General features: G+C 34.5%; 1 protein-coding gene across 1 annotated transcript in view; it reads right to left on the bottom strand.

Annotated features, from left to right (window-relative positions):
• PPP1R12A (protein phosphatase 1 regulatory subunit 12A) overlaps positions 1–22215 on the bottom strand; it is a 229621-nt gene that overhangs the window by 20740 nt on the left and 186666 nt on the right. The window contains exons 12-19 of the mRNA XM_007953169.2: positions 19112–19216; positions 17854–18021; positions 17287–17463; positions 8838–8928; positions 7413–7613; positions 6775–6943; positions 5515–5630; positions 2510–2575 (exon numbers count right to left, since the gene is read on the bottom strand). Coding sequence (XP_007951360.1) covers positions 2510–2575; positions 5515–5630; positions 6775–6943; positions 7413–7613; positions 8838–8928; positions 17287–17463; positions 17854–18021; positions 19112–19216 — 1093 coding nt within the window. The remainder of the gene's footprint in view (positions 1–2509; positions 2576–5514; positions 5631–6774; positions 6944–7412; positions 7614–8837; positions 8929–17286; positions 17464–17853; positions 18022–19111; positions 19217–22215) is intronic.

Raw genomic sequence — 22215 nt, 5'->3', positions numbered from 1 at the left:
TATTGGAGATAAATTTCTAGAAGTGGAATTGCTAATCTAAAATGCATGAACACTTTCTTAACGTTTCTGATTCATACTGCTAATTGATCTTGAAAAGGTAGAACTTACTTCATATAGTTCTACAACTTCATGTGAGAATGCGTAATTCAATACTAATCATGTCAAATATGGGTATTAACCTTTGCCAATTTCAATTTTGTTTTACTTAGAATGTGTATGGTTATTAATAAAATACATTTTCAAGATTATTGGTCATTTTCATCTCTGTATTCTGCCCCATATATTTACTGTTTCTTTTATATAGTATGGATATTATTCTTTTAAATGTTATAAAAAAAAAAAAAGAGCTAAAAATATTAACTTTAAACTGAGCAAACATTTGTCTCAATTTAATAAGAGTATCTTCTACCATATTCCAAATCCACATGTTTATATAAATAAGTCTGTTCATCTCTTCTTTATGATTTCTTGCCTTGGTGTCATATTGATTTAAATTCTTCATTTATTAGTAATGATCTTTGTTTATTAAGTCCTACTAGCCAATAAGTTAATGAAAGCAAATCATAATAACCAAAGGAACAGAAGTCCCATTTTTCCAAATAATGAACAATGATATGATAAATAATTCATATGATTTGTGATAACATTTTATCTTAATTTTCTTTAAATTTGTATTCTTAAGGCAGACAGCTGTAACTTCACATATGATTGATAATTTTCAAAAACTTTTGGCATCTTACAATTTACTTTTCCTTTAAGTGCAAGTGTACATGCCAGAAAGCCATTTCTCAATATGATTAACTTGGATTCTAGAAACTACATAGAAATTTGTAATCAAATAGTTTTGAGGTAATGAGAAAACATTTCAGAAAAAGCACAGAAGAATTTTGCTATGCCATATTTAAGTTTTGCTGTTAAAATTAGGGAAGTGGTACACTACGGTGTAAAGTAAAACATTGTTTCTATGGAGAAAAGTGTTCTTTTCATAGAGAAGTAAGGGGTGATGCTACTGGTTTCCAAAAGAGAGCAGCACACTTACTGAACAGAAACACTTCTCTAGTCTATTGCAGAGGAGCTCTGGTAGCTCAAACCCACCAGTCACTTCTCGGAAGGAAGGTTGGGCAATCTACTTCCGTAGTGACACCTCCTTGGAAACCCAAGGAGAGGTCGCTCTGAGTCGGGTCCTACTCGACAGCACGTAACACCAACACCAACACCAACAGCGGTCTATTGCAGGAAACGTGGGCATTAGTTCTAAATCTCCATTCTTCCCTTTTCTCACTGTGTAGTAGTCACTAAGATTAAGTGGAACGGTAAGTGGCCTACCTTGGTAGCAATGACCTATGCCAATTAATATAATCTGATCCCCGTGGAAGAGGCTGGCCTGAGGATAAAGCTGACACAGAGGCTTGTATATTATAACTGGAACTCAATAGATTATATTTATTATTTAATACAGTTTTGTTTTTCTATTACTTAATAACTGAAAGAATGCTAGCACAATGCAAGATCTAAATAATCCTATTTCAAATAAATAAAAATGAGCTGTTGTATGGAACTTAGAGAACCTTTTCTCCATAGAAACAACGTCCTACTTAACCATAATGTACCACATGACTAATTTTAACAGCAAAACTTAAACACAACATATGGTCACTTCTTGACACTAATGTAGATCTCTGCTGATTAAAAGGAAATTTAACAGCTAAGGAGTCCACAGTCAAAATGAAGATGATAATCTCTGGATAAGAATGCCATTTCAGGCTAGATAGTGCTGGGTTTATATGGCATATTGGAACTAATTCATACCGTACAGCTTACCCCTCCATAGATGGAGTTCCTTATTTTAGCTTTCTACACAACCAAACAGGGAAAAAGAAATTTTCACCATTTGCTAGCTATGCAACCTTATGTCATTTAAACTTGCCTTAGTTCCTTCATCAGTACTGAGAAAAAAAATGCGTTTTCAGAAGACTGTTGTGAAGATCAGTTGTGATTATGAATATAAAAGCCCTTCGGAGATTCTAAATTTCTAAACAAATGTAAAGAGAATTAAAGAAGTCTATCGTCTGCTCCAGTGTATAGTTTTGCCAACTACAGAACTAAAATGTAGGCCTGGAAAGGTGTCCACTACTTCTGAATATTCTTTAGGTATTTTTGTTTGGTTAAAAGTATTACTCCCCACCCCCACCCCCGTTTTAAATATTAATTTAGATAGCACAAACTACATCCATTTAAAATCTACAATTTGATGGGTTTAGCAGTTGTGTGTATCCATAAAATCACAATTACAATCAAGATCCAAAATATTTCCACCACTTCTAAAATAGTTTTCATGCCTCTAATACAGTCCTTCCACCTCTGATCTCTACACAAACCACTGATATTATATCCTCAGCATATAAGTACAAGTTTCAGTAACTGTTTTGAATAAGCATAAATGAATATAATTTAAAAATGTCCTAGAAAAATATGAATACTCCTAAATACAGAAAGTAATGCTATTTACCTGCGTCTCTCTCTTATTGGATCCCTCTTCTGTATCTGACTGCTGTTCTTGTTCATTTTCATCACTCTAAAACAGATTGCCAATATATTTTAGAAAAGTAAACATAAATTTCAAACAGGTGATTTAAGGACTTTAGGGCTTTTCTAGTTCAAAAAGACTTAGGTAAAATCTACCATGAAAGGGATTAAAAGAAAATTTGATTTTTAAGCAGGAGTTTTTCTATCTTAGGTAGTGGAAACCCAATTTGTTGCCATATCCCAAGCGAAGCAGATTAGCATATATGCTGTAGAAAGACCACTTACTTAACAACTTGATTTTGGAAACATGTTCATATTGGAGATAGAAAGCTGCAGACTTGGCATGAGAAAAAGAGAGGATATTCTACTTTATACTGTAAATAATAGTGAAAATGCACTGTGATAGTTAATATAAGTATTATTTAGCTATTCAACAAATACTAAGGCAGCAAAAACAATAGGAAATTCACTGCTTTAAATAAGAAAAGGTAGATTTCATAAGCTTGGCGAGATATCTACAACAATCCTACCATGTTTGGGTAAGTCACCCACCTAGAAACTTCTTGGGAGTTTAGAGCATACCAAAAAGAAAAAGGGCTCAGGAGGCTAGAAGCCCAGAAGCCCAAACTATGGAACTATTCTACTAGAAGGCTTTGAAAATCTCAAAAAGCTTAAAAAAGGGTTAAAAGAAAAGGGAAATCTGCACTCAAACATACATAGTCCAAGATCACTATAAAAACTAGATAAATCTTTCAAATCTCATATAGCCGATTTTTAACTGTGTGAATTAGGGAGAATATTTCAAGCTTTCTGAGCCATCGCATCGTCCTCAATAATGTAGAGATGAAAACTTTACACTATTATTCTCAGTACCAGAATTAATAAACCATTCTGATACATAGCAAAATGGTGATATATGATGTCATTAAATAGACATGCGATTTCAATGATGATAATGATGACAATGACAATAGTTAATATTTATTATTAATTACATATATAAACTATCTAATGCACTGGAATTTTGTGGCAAACACAGGAATACAGTAAAAAATATAGGAGAACAACAAAGGCGGTGGCTCAGGGTTCCTGAAAGAATGTAACTAAAAAAAGGAACAATAATAATACAGTAGAGGAAAAAGCTCCCTAACCACACATCACCCTTTGACAGTGCCACTGGCTCGTTCAGTATGTTGTATGACGTGGTTCAAACACGTGGGTATGAAGGTGAAAGGAGATGTGTACTTTATGATTGATCAGAACTTAATCCATTGGCTCAAATTAAATTAAGAAGATAGATATTGCCAATATGGATTTCAGGGATGATTCTTAAAATGATGGTTAGTTAAGTGCATGACTTCAGAGAGTGTAGTCCTGAAGGGAGAGTTGGTATGAATAAAACTGGGAAAAAATACTAAATAATAAATACAGCTTTGTTTATAAAATTGTTAATACACATGGGTTCTTAAGAAGGTGAGATAATTTTAAGTAGTAAGAGTTACTATGTTAAGGTGCTAAGATTGTGAGGTTTTATTTTACTGTTGTTAAAATGTTAATGGGCAATTACAATTAAAATCAACCAGACATATACTTCCTGATGGAAGAACAAAATACCTTGCTACAAAGTACTGAACTAGAATCGGATCTCAAACCTCCAGATCCAACTATCAATTTATAGCAAATATCAAAAACTAGACTTCAAGGATGTAGTAACTCAGTTTCTTAAAAAATAATTACAAGGAAAAACAAAATGATATGGAGAGAGAAATGATTAAAGGACACTTCAACAAAACCACCAAACTATGGTCCTTATTTGTGGCAGCAGTGCTGCACAGGAAGGGCCTGGTGATGTGCTTCTATGAAGATGGCAGCCAAGAAAACCTTATGGAGCAATTCTGCCCTGTAACACAGGGGGATGCAATGAGTTGGAATTGACTTAAAAGCAACAGGTTTAGTTTTTTTGGTTATCTAGATACTAATCAAAACAGCAAACCATAACACCATTACCACAACAAAGTCATTTATGGCATAAATAAGGCACTTGAAAATGAAACTGACTGGCAACTTAGAATTAAGGCTTTATTGTTAATTCATAATAAGTGTAAAAACAGTATACTGTAAGGATATATATTGTGAATACTTTTATTATTTTTTAAGAATATAATTTAAATAATTTTTAAGAGTCCTTATCTTTTACACATACATACTAAAATATTTATATAGTAAATGGTATGTCTAGGATTTTCTTCAAAATGTTATAAGCGTTGGGGAAATGAGTGGGGTTAGCTGAAATGATGGATATTTGGGGGTGGGTCATTACACTATTCTGTTACTTTTGCTTATGTCTGAATATCTCTATATTAAAAATTAAAAGAGAAATAATGGAAAAAAATCAAGAGGTTAAAGAAACCAACCCAAGTAACTATGTTTGCCCTTTTGTGGTTGAGTGTTGTGCTGACAGTATCTGTTTCACATTTACACTGCTGCTCTGTATCTCCTTCTTCTGCACACGAATGGCAACATCAGGCACACAATGAGGGATCAGGAAAACTATTACATTTAATAAGAATAACTGTAATTTGAAAAGTAAAGCACTGCTTCTATTCAATCTCCTTTGAGACAAAAATAATTGTTATGAAGATTTTATAATTATGTTTAAAAAACAGGGATTAAATTCAAAACACCCTTTCAAAAATTTCTAAGATAAAGAAGCAGTTTAGTCATTATGAGATAATCAATATATGCACTCTGGGCTCGAGCTATTTTGTTTTTATTCCAAAACTGGGTCAGAACTTCTAATTTTAAGTAGTACCAAATAGCTAAGTACTAATTAACTATCGTGAGAAAGAAAATCTTTTCTGATTTAATAATCTGACTTAGAAAACAAAATGATAGCTTAAAGAATCTGAGGCATAAAGAAGTTATTAGTACGTACTTCTGAAAACATTAAGTATACTATCAAGTACTGATATTTTAATAGGTTCTCACATCTTGTGTCCAAAATGAAACCCCAGTAGATCTTCTTTTCTCTCTTGGTCGCCGTCGTTCTCTGATTGATTTAGGTTTATCTTCTCCTTCTTTTTCCTCTTCTCTTTTTTCTCCTTCTGTTAAGAATTACAATTAGCCACATGATAACTCTGTATCTGGACAGAACTTGGCAAGGTAAAAGTAAACACAGTTTTAAGTTAACCTCCTTAGAGAAGTCTTCTCAAATTCTCTAATCAAAAGTTGCTTCTCTCAGTGCGCCTACCCACTTGGTGTAAATTTTCTTTTGTCATTTACACCAAAACTGTGTATCTGTAGCTCCCATTAGAACATTCTTGAGAATTAAAACAAGAACAAATCACTTTCATTTTTCCTAGTGCCTAACACAAAAATTTTACATAAAAGACATAATAATAGTATTTGTTGAAAAGAAAATAACTGATATTAAGTCTGATAGTGAGATAGTTACTATATACAAAATTAATACTTGAAGAAAAAAATATAGTTAATGATGGAACAGCTAGTAGGTATTACACAAAATTAACAATTTCTGCTTCTACTATCTTTTGGTCCTCACTTAGCAATAGTGTAAGTACAGTATTTATTTTCTGATATTAATCCTACATAGTTATTGATAATTACATGAGTAATAAAATGGAATCTAGCTTTTAAAATATAAAATGCCTATAATTAAGAACAGTACCCATCCCTGATCTACGCAACTAATTAGAATATAAGTAGTAAGTGTGTATCAAATAACAGAATGTGTTAATAGTGAACATCAATACATCAATGTATAGGTGAGAAAGAAATTTCTCAAGGAAAAAACATAAAAAAACTTTGTTTTAGCAATACATGTCTTAAATCATTTTAGTTTAAAACAATCTCACAAAAAACATTCAAAAGATATGATCTATACAGTAGGCAAAAAAAAAAATAACTTAACACACTTGGGAAGTACTACACTATTAAACCTATCAATATTCGTTCATCAGTTCTGCCATACCGACTTTTTTTTGTAAGTGGACACTAACATTTTTGTGAAGTCTTAAGTTATAATGATATAGGTATCAAGTCCAAACTACATAATTTATTTTTATTTTTTACTCTTTTCATTCTTAACCATCATATTTTTCTACTTAGGTAGAAGGAGTCAAGAGTTTAGGTTGCTGTCACAGTTTCTGCTGAGCTATTAATCAAGAAGAGCTGATTTAAAGGATTATTTAAAGGGAACAAAGTATTTTCAAAATTTAGTCTTTTTACCTCTTTCATTTTCTTTTGTTAATCCTCTGGAGTAAGCAGAAGTTATACCTACAAGACTATTTGGCCTGTTTAATTGACTTGAAGCATAGAGTGAACTGCTCATGGTAGAAAGTGAAGAAGATGGAGTGGTTGAAGTTGAAGTTGATACTGGTCTGTAACGCTGGTAAGTCTGTGAAACATTAAAATTAAAACCCATTTGAAATATCAAACACAGTTAAACAAGTAGAACACTTACTTCCATAAAGAGAAAATATGTGCTGGTCTAATCATCACAAAGTAATTCAGATTCCAGTTAAAATCTTTTCAAGTACCATGCATATGTTGTTGTTGTTATGTGCCATCAAGTCAGACCCAACTCATAACAACTCGTCCTTGGGTTTCCGAGGTGGTATCTATCACTATGGAAGTAGATTACCCAACCTTCCTTCTGAGGAGTGGCTGGTGGGTTTGAACCAGAAGGCTGGTGGGAATCCAGCTGGTTCAAATCCACCAGCCTTCTGGTTAGCAGTCAAGTGCTTTAGGCACTATGCTACCAGAGCTTCACCATGTATACAGTTGTTGGTATCTAAATCTCTTGTGGCGAACACAAGAAAATATTCGTAACATTTGACCTAGCTGTGTTGTTGGTATAATATTACCTCATCATATGTTCTGGAGTATTTTTGTTTATATTCATCTTCCCTAGATGTTTCTGATTCCTTCTTTTCTTCTTGCTTCTCTTTATCCTGTTTTTCTTTTTCCTCTTTCTCTTTTTCTTCATTTTCCTGTTCTCTGGTTCGAGTAGAACGACTTCTTCCTATTGTTTTTTCAGCCTCTTGAAGATCAGTCAACGTCACCCCCTGCAAACAAAACACATAAATTTTATTATCAGATGCATTAAAGCCTGTTTCAAAGGAATATTTTATAAGTAGAAATATTAAAGGTCAAACATTGGTTTGCAGACTGAGAAACAGATTTCATACCTAGCAAGTCATACATACTCTATGAAGTATCACTATGAGCAAACACAATGATAGGTACTAGAAAAGTTATAAATACACCTAAGAAATTGTCTCTGCATTCAAAAAATGAGTAATATAGTATGAGAGATGACAGAAATACTATATAAATATATAATGCTCTCAGGAAGTTCACAGAAGGGTCACATATATTACATTTTCTCTATCTGTTTTTATACGTGTTTATAAATATATATACATAATTGCAAGGTTTACAGAGATTTGATTAAAGACACAATTTTTGAAGGTTATACCTTGAAGAACAAGTGAGATTTTAAGAAGTGAAAGGTATAAAGACAAAAAAAGTATGTTAACACACTATCAAAAAGCTTTAAAGCTAAGTCATGGTTAGGATCAAACAACTAAAGCTGGACTGTGGAGATCCTGAACCGTAGGAATGTGAAGACAGACAATCAGAATTAATAATCAGAATGGCAAGGAGGAAGTCAAGAGGTAACAACCAACATAACACTTTTTTCATAGTTGTACATTAGCTGTTAGATATACCTAATATACGAACAGGTTTCTACCCCACCACCCCTTCCTTGTCCACCTCCAAATATTCACATAACTCTTTAATAATTATTAGCCATCATATACAACTAACTAGTTTTAACACTCACAAATACTTATTCTGGTCTATACATCATATTATGAAATGGGGATATAAAAACAGTCAAGGAAACACAAAGGCATAACTCACTGGTGTTGGATCCGACTCAAAGCGACCCCTCCTTGGGTCTCCAAGGCAGTATCTCTACAGAAGTAGATTGCCCAACCTTTCTGCCAAGGAGTGGCTGGTGGGTTTGAACCATCAGCCGTCAAATGCCTTAGGCACTATGCTTTCAAGAGCTCCCGCAAAAGGCATATAGCTAATGATATGAAAAGTAACAGTAAAAGTGAAATAATATTTTTATATACAAAAGGAATTGGAATGATTACTAAAGCAAGTTTTATCTTTTAAGATTTACTCATACTATATGACATTATCATTTTCACAGGAAAAGGAAGAAGGAGAAAGGTAACTTATTTTTAAGTTTTATGTATTACGCATATTAAAAATACCTGTGTTGATCTTCTCGACTGTCTTGCTTGTCTAGATCTTGCTTTTCTTTGGGATTCAGATTCTTCATCCCTAACTGGAGTGAGGTATGATCTATAATTAAAAAAAAAAAAAAAAAAAAAACATTAGCTGGAGATACAATGCTTGTGAATGTAATTATATATAAATGTGCATGAATGAAACATACAAAGTTATCATTTTTACTAAGTTTTAAGAAAAAGTCCTCAGAAATTGGTTGCACATACTCTAAAATTCAACAACACACTCTAATAATCTATTTCTTTTTAGATTAGAACTAATCATATTAATATATTTTTCAAGGTCTTCCTATATACTTTTTTTCTTTAAAAGTATGTAATTTTAAGGGAGGAATACATTAAAAAAATAATTTAAAGAATCAAGATTTTGACTCTATTGAAAGGTAGAACTATTTCATTTAGCAAAATCACAATTTACTAAGATGGTTGGGGATTGAAAACATTTTTGTTTTTAACTCAGGAAATTTTTCTCCCCTGACAATGTCCATGAAAAGCAGTAATCTAAACTTCTTCTTTGAAGCACCTCATTCAAAGTTAATTCTTAAGCTGCCTTAAACTTGAGTTAAAATTTACCCATTAATTACACACCTTTAATGGGTCCTATTCGATTGTTTTTTTTTAAAAAAAACTTTACTAAAAAAAAAAAACAACAACTTTAAATTTGTAACAGTATTTTCAAATATTTGAAGATAGGTATCAAATTCTGTTCTAAATCATTATTCTCTAGGATAAACAGTCTGAGTTCCTTCAAGCATCTCTCTGAGACCCTTTTTTGGTTCCCTGTAACATTATCTTAGAGGATATGTGATGTTATCGAGCTAAACTCTAGACTGATAAATCTAAATGTCTTCTTTCAGTACAACTGTTAAAACTGAATGCAACATTCAGGCTATGGGATGACAAGTGAGTAAGCAGCACTCCTTTGTATTCTTGTCATTTTTAATGATTTTTTGGCAGACGTATCTTGTTCCGTACTTTGAGTTCTCTGAAGTATGTCTGTAACCCAGCATCTTACCCCTGAGTAAGTGATTTTGTGTTATGAAGAATAGGACCTGACATACATCTTCAGTAAACATCAGACAACAATCCACTTGTCAAGAGAGCCCTGGTGGCAGAGTGGTTAAGTGCTTGGCTGCTAACCAAAAGGTTTGTACCTCACATCCACAGACACTCCCTGAGAGAAAGATGTGGCAGTCTGTTTCCATAAAGATTTATGGCATTAGAAACAATATGGGGCAATTCTATTCTGTCCTACAGTGTTGCTATGAGTCAGAATTGACTTGACTGAAATGGGTTTTTTTTTTTTTTTGGATTATGACCTGTAGCTGCAGGATGTGCACAATTTCAAAATCATACAATCTATGTTAAGAGTTAAAAGAGTTGATAAAAGGGTCAAACAAGCAAAGATTAACACAGAAGCCTGGAACACATAGGAAGGAATTTCCCTCCTATTGTCAGTATGACTTGAAAGTTCAAGTATTATACTTTATCTATTTACGTTACTATCTAGCTCATGTTCTTCGGAAAACACTTAAAAATTCAACAAACCATTTTTTATGTTGTTTAATTTATTGAAGTTATCCTGCCTGCTCTTCTCTTTGGAACTCTGGTGGTGTAGTGGTCAAAAGCATTTTGGTTGCTAAGCACAGGTTGGCAGTTTGAACCAACCAGCTGTTCCGCAGGAGAAAGATGAGGCAGTCTGCTTCCATAAAGATTCACAGCCTTGGAAACTACATGGGGCAGTTCTGCTCTGTCCCATAAGGTTGCTATGAGCAGTAGTTTTTTTTTTTTTTTGCCCTCTCTCCAAACTTCAACCAATTGTCTAGTGAGTTCTTCATTCAAATGTTACCTTTAAAAAAGGTTCTTTTGTAATCTTTAGTATTTTTTTCAATTTGTAATTCATTCTGCTCTTTAGCCTCACTGGTACTATTCATATCAAACTTCTGAATTTATCTTGCATTTCATACCTTATTATCTATGTTTTGTATGCAGCCTTTAAAATTCTGAGTTCACAGAGTTCAGCCACATCTTTAAGCTCCTTAGAATCATTTACAGTCTCTTCAGAATTGTATTTAGAGAGGTCTTGCTCTTTTTAGGTACACAGAAACTTCTATTTCTTCCACATATCCTCAATTTTTTGAAAAATTTTTTAAAAAATACATTGTATTGAAATATAATTTATGTACAGTAAAATGCACAAAACTAAAGTGACATGGATCAATATTTTTATTTTTTTCAGTAGTGTCCTCCCCTCCCTGGCAACAAACAAACAAAGTTTCCCTCCATATATAAACCTTTCCTTGACTCTTCACAACAACGAACTAATACTATATTTGTCCTTCTGTGATTGACTTATTTCACTCAGCATAATGTCCTCCAAACTTATCCATGTTATGCAGTGCTTTGCAGACTTTATTCTTTAGTGCTGCATAGCATTCCACTGTATGCATGTACCATAGTATGATCATCCACTCTTCCACTGGTGGGCATGTAGGTTGTTTCCATTTTTTGCTATTGTAAATAGTGCTGCAATGAACATGGGTGTGCATGTATCTGTTCCTGTCCTGGCTCTCAACTGTCTAGGATATATACCTAGTAATGGGATTGCTGGGTCAAATGGTATATCCAATTCCAGCTTTCTAAGGAAAGGTGTTACTGCTTTCTAAGTAAGGTGTTACTGCTTTCCACAGTGGTTATATCACTTCATAGTCCCTTCAGCAGTGTATGAGAGTCCCAATCTCTCCACATCCCCGCGAGCATTTGTTCTTTTCTGTCTTGTTGTACTTTGCCATCAAAGCTGGAGTGAGATGGTATCCCATTGTTGCTTTGATTTTTATCTCTCTGATGGCCAATGATCGTGAGCATCTCTTCATGTATTTGCTGGCCACCTGAATATCCTCCTTGGTGAAGTGTCTATTCATGACTTCTGCCCATGTTTCAATTGGATTGTTAATACCTTTGCTGTTGAAGTGTTGGAGTTTTCTATAAATCTTAGAGGTAAGTCCCTTGCCAGATATGTAATTACTGACAAGTATGAATTTGTTGCTGTCATTTTTGTTATGTGCTTTTTCGTGGTGTTGATTTCTTTGTAAGTTTCTGTGCTGAGCTCGTTTTATGAATTGTGTTATCACTTCCTTCATTGCTACTCCAACGAGAGATGAACTGTGAGCAAGGTAATTTGGGAAATGCTACACATTTCAACCTTCTATAAGAAAACTGCAGTAATGTATTAAAGGTCTGAAAGAATCAAGGGAAGACTCTCTTTCACTCAGCATTTTACAAGACCATTTAAGTAAGAAATTCTTTTTCTTTTTTTGGTGGTGCAGCTGTTAATATAAGGTGAGAATACTTCTGTATTGTCTGCATTTGGGAAATGGGGTCTTGATGGCTAATTTTTATCCATTCATTTAAAAGTTACTTATGTTCCTCACAGTAATATATAGCATAGTAAACAGGAGAGTAACATCCTTATACAGTAAACTGTTAGAAATGATAAAATAAAACTTATGTACCTACTGGCCCTATGCAAATGATTTATTTCTGCACTTCCACCAGATGACAAAAATAAATAAATAAAAGTAGATGAAACCTAAATGTGAGAGCTAATGTGGTTAAACAAAAGTTTATAGTCAGCCAGATGGCTGCATTTACACTTAGCATTACATGAGCTGCTCTGAAAGCCAGTATGAACATCCACTTCTCTTGTACAACCAAACTTTTCACATTTAATTTAGAACAGGAAGAACCATGCAATAGTTGTGTTATCACTTTCCTGTTTTACTCTCACAGCAGACAGTACTAGTCAAACACTATACACGCTCCTAAGGAGAAAACAAAAATCCTCACAACTGGACCAATGAGCAGCATCACAATAAATGGAGAGAACATTGAGACTGTCAAGGAATTCATGTTGCTTGGTTCTACAATCGATGCCAACGGAAGCAGCAGTCAGGACATTAGATGACGTATAGCACTGGGAAAGTCAACTGCGAAGGAACTGTTTCAAGTGCTGAGGAGCAAGGATGTCTCACTGAAGACTAAGGTGTGCCTGACACAAGCCATGATATTTCCAATCGCCTGGTATGCATGTGAGAGCTGGACAAGGAATAAGGAAGACCAAAGAAGAGTTGATGCTTTTGACTTGTGGTGCTGGCGAAGAATGCTGAAAGTACCATGGACTGCTAAAAGAACTAACAGATCTGTCCTGGAGGAAGTGCAGCTAGAATGCTCCTTGGAAGCAAGAATGGTCAGACTCCGTCATGTTGTAAGAAGGGACCATTCCTTGGAGAAGGATGTCATGCTTGGTAGGGTGGAGGGTCGACGAAAGAGGGGGAGGCCTTCAAGGAGATGGATTGATACGGTGGCTGCGATGATGGGATCAAGTACAGCAGGGATTGTGGGGCTGGCGCGGGATCGGGCAGTGTTTCGTTCTGCTGTGCATGGGGTCGCTATGAGTCAGAAACGACTCGACGGCACTTAACAACAACAACAACAACAACGAGTCTGGATTCTTCTTCAAAAACTCAAAGTTAAAGATTATGTATAAAATAGCAGAAAGAACACTAAACTGATTCTCCTGAAAACCTCAGGTCTAGCCTCAGTTCTCACATGAAATAACTATACTTAATGTATCTGGGCCCCAGTGTAATTATCTGTAAAGTAAGAATAACACAAAAGATACTTAAGTTGCCATGAAAGGTAAGAAATTGACTTATCATACCTGGTTTAACATATGCAGATTGAAAAACCCAAAAAACCCTCTGCCATCAGGCTGATTCTGACTCACAGCAACCCGGCACAACAGAGCAGATCTGCCACAGAGGGTTTCTAAGGCTGTAAATCTTTACTGAAGCAGACTGTCTCATCTTTCTCCCGGGGACAGGCTGGTGAGTTTGAACCACCAACCTTTTGGTTAGCTGCCCTTATGCTTAACCACCACACCACCAAAGTTCCCTATATGAAGACTAGGAGAATAAAAATTACTAGTGGAAAGACTTGTAAAATCCGTTCACTTAAATTTTCCATACAACATTTGCCCCAAATTAGCCTAAAGTATCTAGCCTATCAATTTGTAATGATACTCAGTTCCTGTCTCCTCTCCTGGGGAGCCTATCTTGAGCAGACCTTTAAGAATAGGATATAAACCCCTACTGACATTGAGTTGATTCTGACTCACGGCAACCCTACAGGACAGAGTAGAACTGCTGCATTGGGTTTCCAAGGCTGTAAATCTTTACAGAAACAGATTTCCTCATCTTTCTTTCTCCTGCAGAGTGGCTGATGGGTGCAAACCATTGACCTTTCGGTTAGCAGCCAAACCCGTAATCACTATACCATCAGAGTTCCTAAGAATAGGATATAAAGAAGAAAAATAATTTACAAATTCATGATTTTACTCTTAGTAGCCTTAGACGGCTTATAATTTTTTTTTTTTTTAATTAGGCTACTTTTTTAAGAAACGCAATTATTCTATAGTCTGTTTCACTGACATTTACTAATTGAAATGTTTATATTTAGTTACAATAGGTTAGTCAACAAAACTATATTTTTGAAAAACTGAATAGCCATCCTTGTTTCTCACTCAGCATTTTTTCTTCCAGTGTGAAGAAAAATGGGCAAATGAGAGCTGGCTGAGCCAAGGAATGGTTATACTAAAGTGACAATGCCATGTGAATTCACTCTACAAATACAAAATTATTAGTAAGGTACTCTTTTGAAGTATGAAAAGACTATGGAGAATTAGGAAGTAGTTAAACAGCAAAAGAATTTGTTGTTATGCTCTATCTATTTAAAGGTAACATCAACTCCTTACTCCCGATTATAAACTAAATCTATTGAAAATCCTAACGAACAAAAACAGGACATCTAATTAATAAAAACAGGAATTTTTGAGAACACTGTTGAATTTAACAGTGCGCACAGTAACTTTACATAATACCCACTGGTACATACATATGTAAGGGGTACGCAGTGGTATAAGGTATATATGTAAGGGTACATAACTGTATTTGTATTGACTTCGCTTCTTCAGTCAAAATATATTATTAACTCATCATATATACTTTTTTGGAAAATTTTCAATTAGACATTTTAGAAGTACTAATGAAGTTTAATTAAAAGACCAACAAAAGAGGCCAACAATATATTTAAAATTACCAACAATTATTTCATGTGGAACAAAACACAAACATTAATATTACTGCAAACATCACTGAAACAAAGATAAGCAAAATCTCTGTAATAAAAACCCAGAAAAATGTCAACAGACACATTTTGTTTCTCATGCTATAAGAACCTGTTTTGTCCTAACAATATCTCAAAATGTGTAATTCTCAATCTTTAATGTCTTCCCATTAATGCTCTCCAACAGAAGAGAAAATTAAAGAAAACTGAGGTTAGGAATCATAATTTGTTCTATAAGAACTGATGATTCCAGAGTGACATTCATTAGGATTTAATTGTCACTGAAGAAATTTTCAGAAGCATGGAATGATAAAGATATAAAGATTTCCAGAAATTAAATATTATGTAACTCAAACACTTCAATTTACAGAAGAGGAAATTTTGACCCAGAGAGAATTCTGACCTCAGGAAAAAGGCAAAACAATAAGTAAAAAACCAAGGACTCCCAACCCTTCCTTACTTTAACTCCTCTGAAAGACAAACAAAGCCTTCAAACCTCTTTTCACTAGAAGAGAATGATGGATGCCTTAAGATCCTCTCATTTCTGTTAGCTGTGTAGTCTTACTGAAAGACCACAAAAACGTAAAACTGTGTTTAAATTTATAGAAAAATGGATGAATAATGAAAATATGATATGACCAACACTAGTAATTCAAATCACCAAGTGCTCAATACTAATTTTGAGTCTCTAGCTTGAAATATTGATGCATGTTACTATAAAAATAGAAATGAAATATAAATATTCTGAATAGAAACTAAAGATGTAGTAATAGGGAAGAAAATATTTAAAATTTAAAAAGTCTCAACAAAATCAGCACTAAAGATTTAGCCTTTTAAACAGTAATTTGTTACTTTTCATATACTCGCCATAAATATTTTCTTTAAGGTTGGTACTATTCCAGGCCAGGCACCAGTGACAAAGGATGAATAATACTTTGTATATGAACAATTTGTACCGGAAATAAAACAAAGTTTATCTGGTTGGTATTTTAGTAAGTCAGTCATTTATGTAACTAATTGGAGTAAGATAATAATAAAAGTTTATACTTAGTTTCTAAAGATTTTCTTTGTTTTCAAGAAGAAAAAAATAAAACTCAAAATCAAAGATTATGCATAAAATAGCAGAAAGAACACTGAACTGATTCTCCTGAAAATCTAGGGTCTAGCCTCAGTTCTCACACTAAGTAACTATACTTAATGTATCTGGGCCCCAGTGTTCTTATCTGTAAAGCAAGAATATCACTAAAGATAATAGGGTAATTTCCTTTCCACAGCTATCATTACATACTAAAAGGCAAGAAAAAGTGAGCAATGCTCCTATGCGCACTTAAATGTGTACTTATGTGCACAAAACTTGGAGATTATTTTTTTCCTGTTCAATTAATGAGTGTCTACTATGTACCAGAATTAAAACTAAGTCTTAAAATTATTTTAAAACTTAAAAATAATTGTTTACACATATTCACAGAAGCTTTTCCTTACCAATATAATCTTAAAATGAATGTAACAACTGAAATAGTTTACTATCCATCACATTTCTTCAAAATGGGAGGAGGGCAATGAAAAGAATATGGATACATGCTACAGCTAGTTTTCTGTGTTTGTGTATATTTAGATCTTCATCACAAAAAACATTCTGAATTAAAACCACCACCTAAATCTTCACCCAAATCCTAAAAAAAAAAAAAAATACACAGTCCTTTGTTTCTCAAAAAAAACACCACCAAAAAAATAAAATGGTTAAGAAAGAAGACAGCTACCTGACTCACTGCCTATAAACAAAACCAGTCTGTCAGAGGTAGGTTGTTGTTATTATTAGTTGTCCTTGCGTCAATTCCAAGTGATGGTGACCCAATGTGTGCAGAGTAGAACTGCTCCATAGGGTATTTTCAAGGCTTTGACCTTTCAAAAGCCAATTACCAGGCCTGTCTTCCGAGGCACCTCTGGGTGGGTTCGAACTGCCAACCTTTGTCTAGTAGTCAAGCGCTCAACCATTTGCACCACAAAGGGACTCTTCAGAGGTGGGTTACAAAGTCTGAATGATAATAATCCCCAAAACCCAAGGAGGGGTCACTATGAGTCGGGGCTGACTTGACGGCAAATAACAACAACAACAACAACAACATAAGGTTACTGGAGAGATGGTCACCAACTTCACAAGATTTGGAAAAAAAAAAACCTTTCATCACTGGGCAAATAAATCAGCAGTACTATTAGGACCTTTACACACCTGCGTCTCTCCCTGACCTCTGATGTGGATGAGACAGTGCCAGCAGTAGTTGTAGTCAGGGTTGTGGTAGAAGCTGCAGCATTTACAATAGTTGGAGCAACAGGAATTGTCACTGTCGTAGGAACATTGTCTTTTTCTTTTTCAGTACTATCCTCAGCCCACAAACGATTTGAGGTACTACAGCATCATAAGCAGTAACACAAAAAGAGAAAAGGAAAACAGCTAAACAATGAAAGCACTTTCTAGCAGCCAAAAACATGTGATTCGAGGGATGGATTTTTTTTTTTTAAGGCCAGACATCTTTTAACTATGAACAAAAAAGCTCACTTAGAGCTATCAAAGAAAGAAATTTACATTTTAAGCAATCTAATTCAAGGACAGTTCTTAATTCAGGAACTTAATACCCCCCTCCCCCAGCATGCATAATTACCTCTTTTTGGTACCAATTTGTGTTATAATTTTAACAAGGGTAAATGAAAAAATCCAGAGTCCCACGATCTAAACAAAAATGCATGCACGTACATAAGCACACAGTACACATGAACACAAAAATTATCTGTGACTTACCTGCTTTGTGTGCCTGCTGAGGAAGAACCCATTGTAGTCTTTGTAGTAGTGCTTGTGCTGGAAAGCAGGCTTCTCTGAAGCCCAGCTGCAGAGGTAACTGTTGGTGTTGATGTGGTGCTCGGAACACTAGAACTAATCAAATCATCTTGTCTTCTACCAAAGGAGCAACTAAAGGAAAGAGTCATCTATATAGGATGTGCTTGCATGTGTACTCTACAATTAACACTTATACTTTACAGATTCAAGAAGCTATGGCAAATCCAAAAAACTGAGTTCCTAAATACACCAGCAGCTCCAGCACCAAGAGTTGTATCCACAACTTGCTAGAGTCTAGATATTTAACGAATTTGGCAGTGTATCATTTTACTGCTCCCCCTCTAAGCTAGACTCAAAGATGATCTGATCCGATTACTTCACATTTCTAGAACTGTTCCAGACCCTATATTCAGCTGAGCCTGAGAAAAAATACTGGTTTGGTTTCATTCAGGGAAAGTTAAGAGTGATATTTTTGAAGAAAATTGTTTTAAATAATGGGTCAGACCCCTAAGAGTGGCCTATGTCAATCTTATACATGTTCATATTTTAATCTTCCTATAGGAGCTCTGGTAGCACAGTGCCTAAGGCACTTGACCGCTAACCAGAAGGCTGGCGGTTCAAATCCACCAACCACTCCTAGGAAGCAAGATGGGGCAATCTACTTCCGTAGAGATACTGCCTTGGAAACCCAAGGAGTTGCCGCTATGAGTTGGTTCTGACTCGATGGCACATAACAGCAACAATGGTTGCTCTCAGAAGAAAAAAAAAATTACAGTTTTTTCCCCCTTTTCCAATATATCATCAAGATTCCTATTCAAGGCAATTCCGTAGCTGTGAGCCATAAGGTGAGCAGAAATTTTCTAGTTCAGCAAATGATGAACAGATCAATTACATCACTGACCTATTTCAATAGTTCTGGTCAATTTCAATAGTTCTTGTCAATTACATTAAGCATTTCCTTTTCAGTGTGCTATAACCCAGAAATATACCAAGTTTAATTAAATATATACTAAAAAGACGTAAGTAGGAGCAAATTTTCACCCATCTTTAAATATATAGAATCCATGTCCTTAAAGCAAGTTTTATGAAAGCAACAAAAGTTATAATATTTAATAAAAACATGTATTTGCTTAAATGACATTAAATTTAGGGGCTCCAAATAAATAGCCTAATATATTTATTTAAAAATTACATAAAAGCTCCTTAAAAATTACATTATTACCTTTTATGATAAGTTGGTCCTTCATTAATTGAGCTATTCTTTTTGAGATCATCTTCCCATTTTCTTCTCGTGTAAGAACTACTTGTTCTCAAACTTGAAGACTCTCTGTAAAAAGAAAATCCTTCAGACTCTGGTAGATAATTTTAAAATAGGGTTAAGAAAGCTGTATTATGTTAATAAAGATTAGGAGAAGTAAAAACTAGTAAAATTCCCTGGGTAAGTGTTTTTCAATATTTATGAAGACATGAAAGTGAATTCTGTTCTAAGGCTCTATTCTCAAGATAAAATCCTAATTAAGATTTTACATAATCATTATTTATGGTCACAACATAAAAGACAATATAAATGTCCACAGCATTACGGGATTGCTACTTTAACTTCAGTAGGTCTATTCCATGGAATTTTAAGTACTAATGAAAAATAATGCTTACTGAAAATATGTGTTAACATGTAAGACTGCTTCTGATAGGTTAGGAAAAATGTCAAGACACAAAATTGGATATTACAGTATGATCAGAACTACACTGAAAAGTTCTCAAACTCTATGTGCTGGAAAATCACAAGAAACAAACTAAAGTTGACAGTGGTTAAGTTAGGGCTTTTCCTCCGTTCCTTTCTTCTTTTCTGTAAGAAGTTCAAATACCTGGAGAGCATGTAGTAGTTTGTGACCACCTCTGCTACTCTGTTACGCCATAATGCCTTCTGTGCTGTATGAACATATCAAGCTTGCTCCTATTCAAGACCATGCAGGTGATGGTCTCTCTACTGGGAATAACATCTTCCTATCTGTTCCCCCATTCCATATACACCATTAGAATATAAGTGCCATGGGAATAGGGATTTTGAACTGTTGACAGTGGTTATCTCCAGCTCCTACCAATTAGTAAACAGTTGATAAATACACATTAAATGAACGAATAATGGAAGCAAATCTAAGATGAAGCTACACACAATGAAGACATTATTTATGATAGTAAAATTAACACTAAATGCTATCCAGACAGTGAAATTTTTAATCAGTATGTGCAAAAAAAGGAGCTCTGGTGGTGTGGTGCCTAAGGCATTTGACTGCTAACTAGAAGGTTGGCGGTTCAAACCCACCAGCCACTCCATAAAAGGAAGACTGGGCAATCTACTTCTGTAAAGATTTATGGCCTCAGAAACCCAAAGGGGTTGCTATGAGTCAGAATCAACTTGATGGCAGTGAGTTTTTTTGTTTGGTATAAAAATTAATTACCAAAACCAGTAAAATTTTAGCAGTTAACTAAAGTTATCCTTATACTTTAGTACTCGTTATACTGTTAATTATTTCCCTATGTATCTCTAACATTTTTTTTGTTGTTGTTGTTGTGTGCTGTCGAGTCGCCCCGACTCATAGCGACCCCTCTTTGGGTTTCCAAGGCAGTATCACTACAGAAGTAGGATTGCCCATCTCTAACATTAGTGCAAACTAAGAGAAGAAAGTGTATGCTAGTCATTCTTATTTCTGCAAGGTCTAGGAAAATGATCATGTTCTGTAATTATTTACTAAATAACTTTTTCTCGAGAGCAAACAAAATGAGACAGAAGCCTTTGTTAGTCCTGTCATAACGCTGCATGATGTGTCCTAATCATTCTAAAATCCAACAGCATTAGGGAAGAGCCATCAGAAAGTTATCACATACACACTGAGTATTCAGAAAACTCTTAAGATACTTATTTACAAGAACACCAGATCATTACTATGGATACTAGAAAGAAAATGTACCGAAATAATAGATAAATCTCTAGTTGGCAGAATACCAGATGAACTTGGTTTAACCTACTTATTATATAGATACACACAAAACTATAATTTTCTGCTGAACTACAAAGCTTCTATATATCACTTCCTTCATACATCTAAGATTACCATCTGTGAATGAGTCCAAATTTTTACACATATAAAAGCTATCCGAAGCATGTAAGAAATCAGATCTCTTAAATGGAAATAAGCAGATAAGCATAAAAAAAAGTTTCCCTTTTCTATCAACAGCAGCTTTTAATTCTGAATTAATCAAAGGATTAAAGAACACAAGAATACTTTTATCACCTATTCAAAAGTAAGCAACAAATTATTTCTAAGTTACTGAATTAATGCTTAATGATTTCTGAGAGAATTTATTTAGAACCCACTTTATTTTTATAAAACTAAGCTGAAATTTAGAAGGATTAAAATATTGGAATTGCATTCAATTGACACTTTTATGAGCATTTTTAGCATGGCTTACAAAATGACCAACTGATAAGCTAATGGTTTCCAAAGATCAAATAGTTTTGGGCTGTAAAGGACCTTACTACAGACATCGTCTTAGCTGTGTTAGCTACTTCTCTGTCATTTTCTTCATCTGACATGTATTTTCACATTTAATAAGATAATGGGACAAAAAAAAGGCTATAGAAGTATGAGAGAGACAATCAGTGAAACTCTGTACATGAAACTGACTTAAATTAACCCATGCATCTGAAGTAAACGCAGTCCTAACAGCTTTGCCATAACTGACTGAAGCATGCATAGGAACCTAGGATCGAGGCAATCATGTACAGGCTCAACACAAGGGAGGCAGACTGCTCAGGAGTTCCCTTGATGCACCATTCTGGCATTTCATATTGGATGACAACAAAGCAACTCGTCTGGTTTTCTTTTTTGGAGGTTGAGATGTTAAATGTACATGGAAAGAGTGTGCCACTCCAATTCATAAGGAACAATATCGAGCCACTGTTTTGGTTCACAGTTCTGCACATTCCCAGAGCTCTGTACACTGTACACAGATGTTTAATAACTGTTTGCTAAATCAATGATTAAGCAAGTCCTTATGCCCTAATGTTTCAAATAAATTGTGCTCTGTGCCACAAATAAACCCTCTTCCACCTATGTTTCAAAAGTCAGCTGAAATTTTACTGCCTCCAAAATGCTTTCTGTGAATGCTAAGGTTATTCTCCCAGCTTCACCTTGGTTGAATGCTTACTATGTTCCAAGCACTGTGCTAAGTAAGTCCTTTTATATAGCATTTTAAAAAAATTAGATTAGCATGTAAACAGTCTGTCAGAAGTCTGTAAAATAAAATGCTTTACAATTTATCTTA

Source organism: Orycteropus afer, unplaced genomic scaffold (assembly GCF_000298275.1).
Source record: "Orycteropus afer afer isolate SDZICR_OR568_19922 unplaced genomic scaffold, OryAfe1.0 scaffold00375, whole genome shotgun sequence".
NCBI classification, from domain to species: Eukaryota; Metazoa; Chordata; class Mammalia; order Tubulidentata; family Orycteropodidae; genus Orycteropus; species Orycteropus afer.
This window is presented reverse-complemented; position numbering and strand designations above follow the sequence as displayed.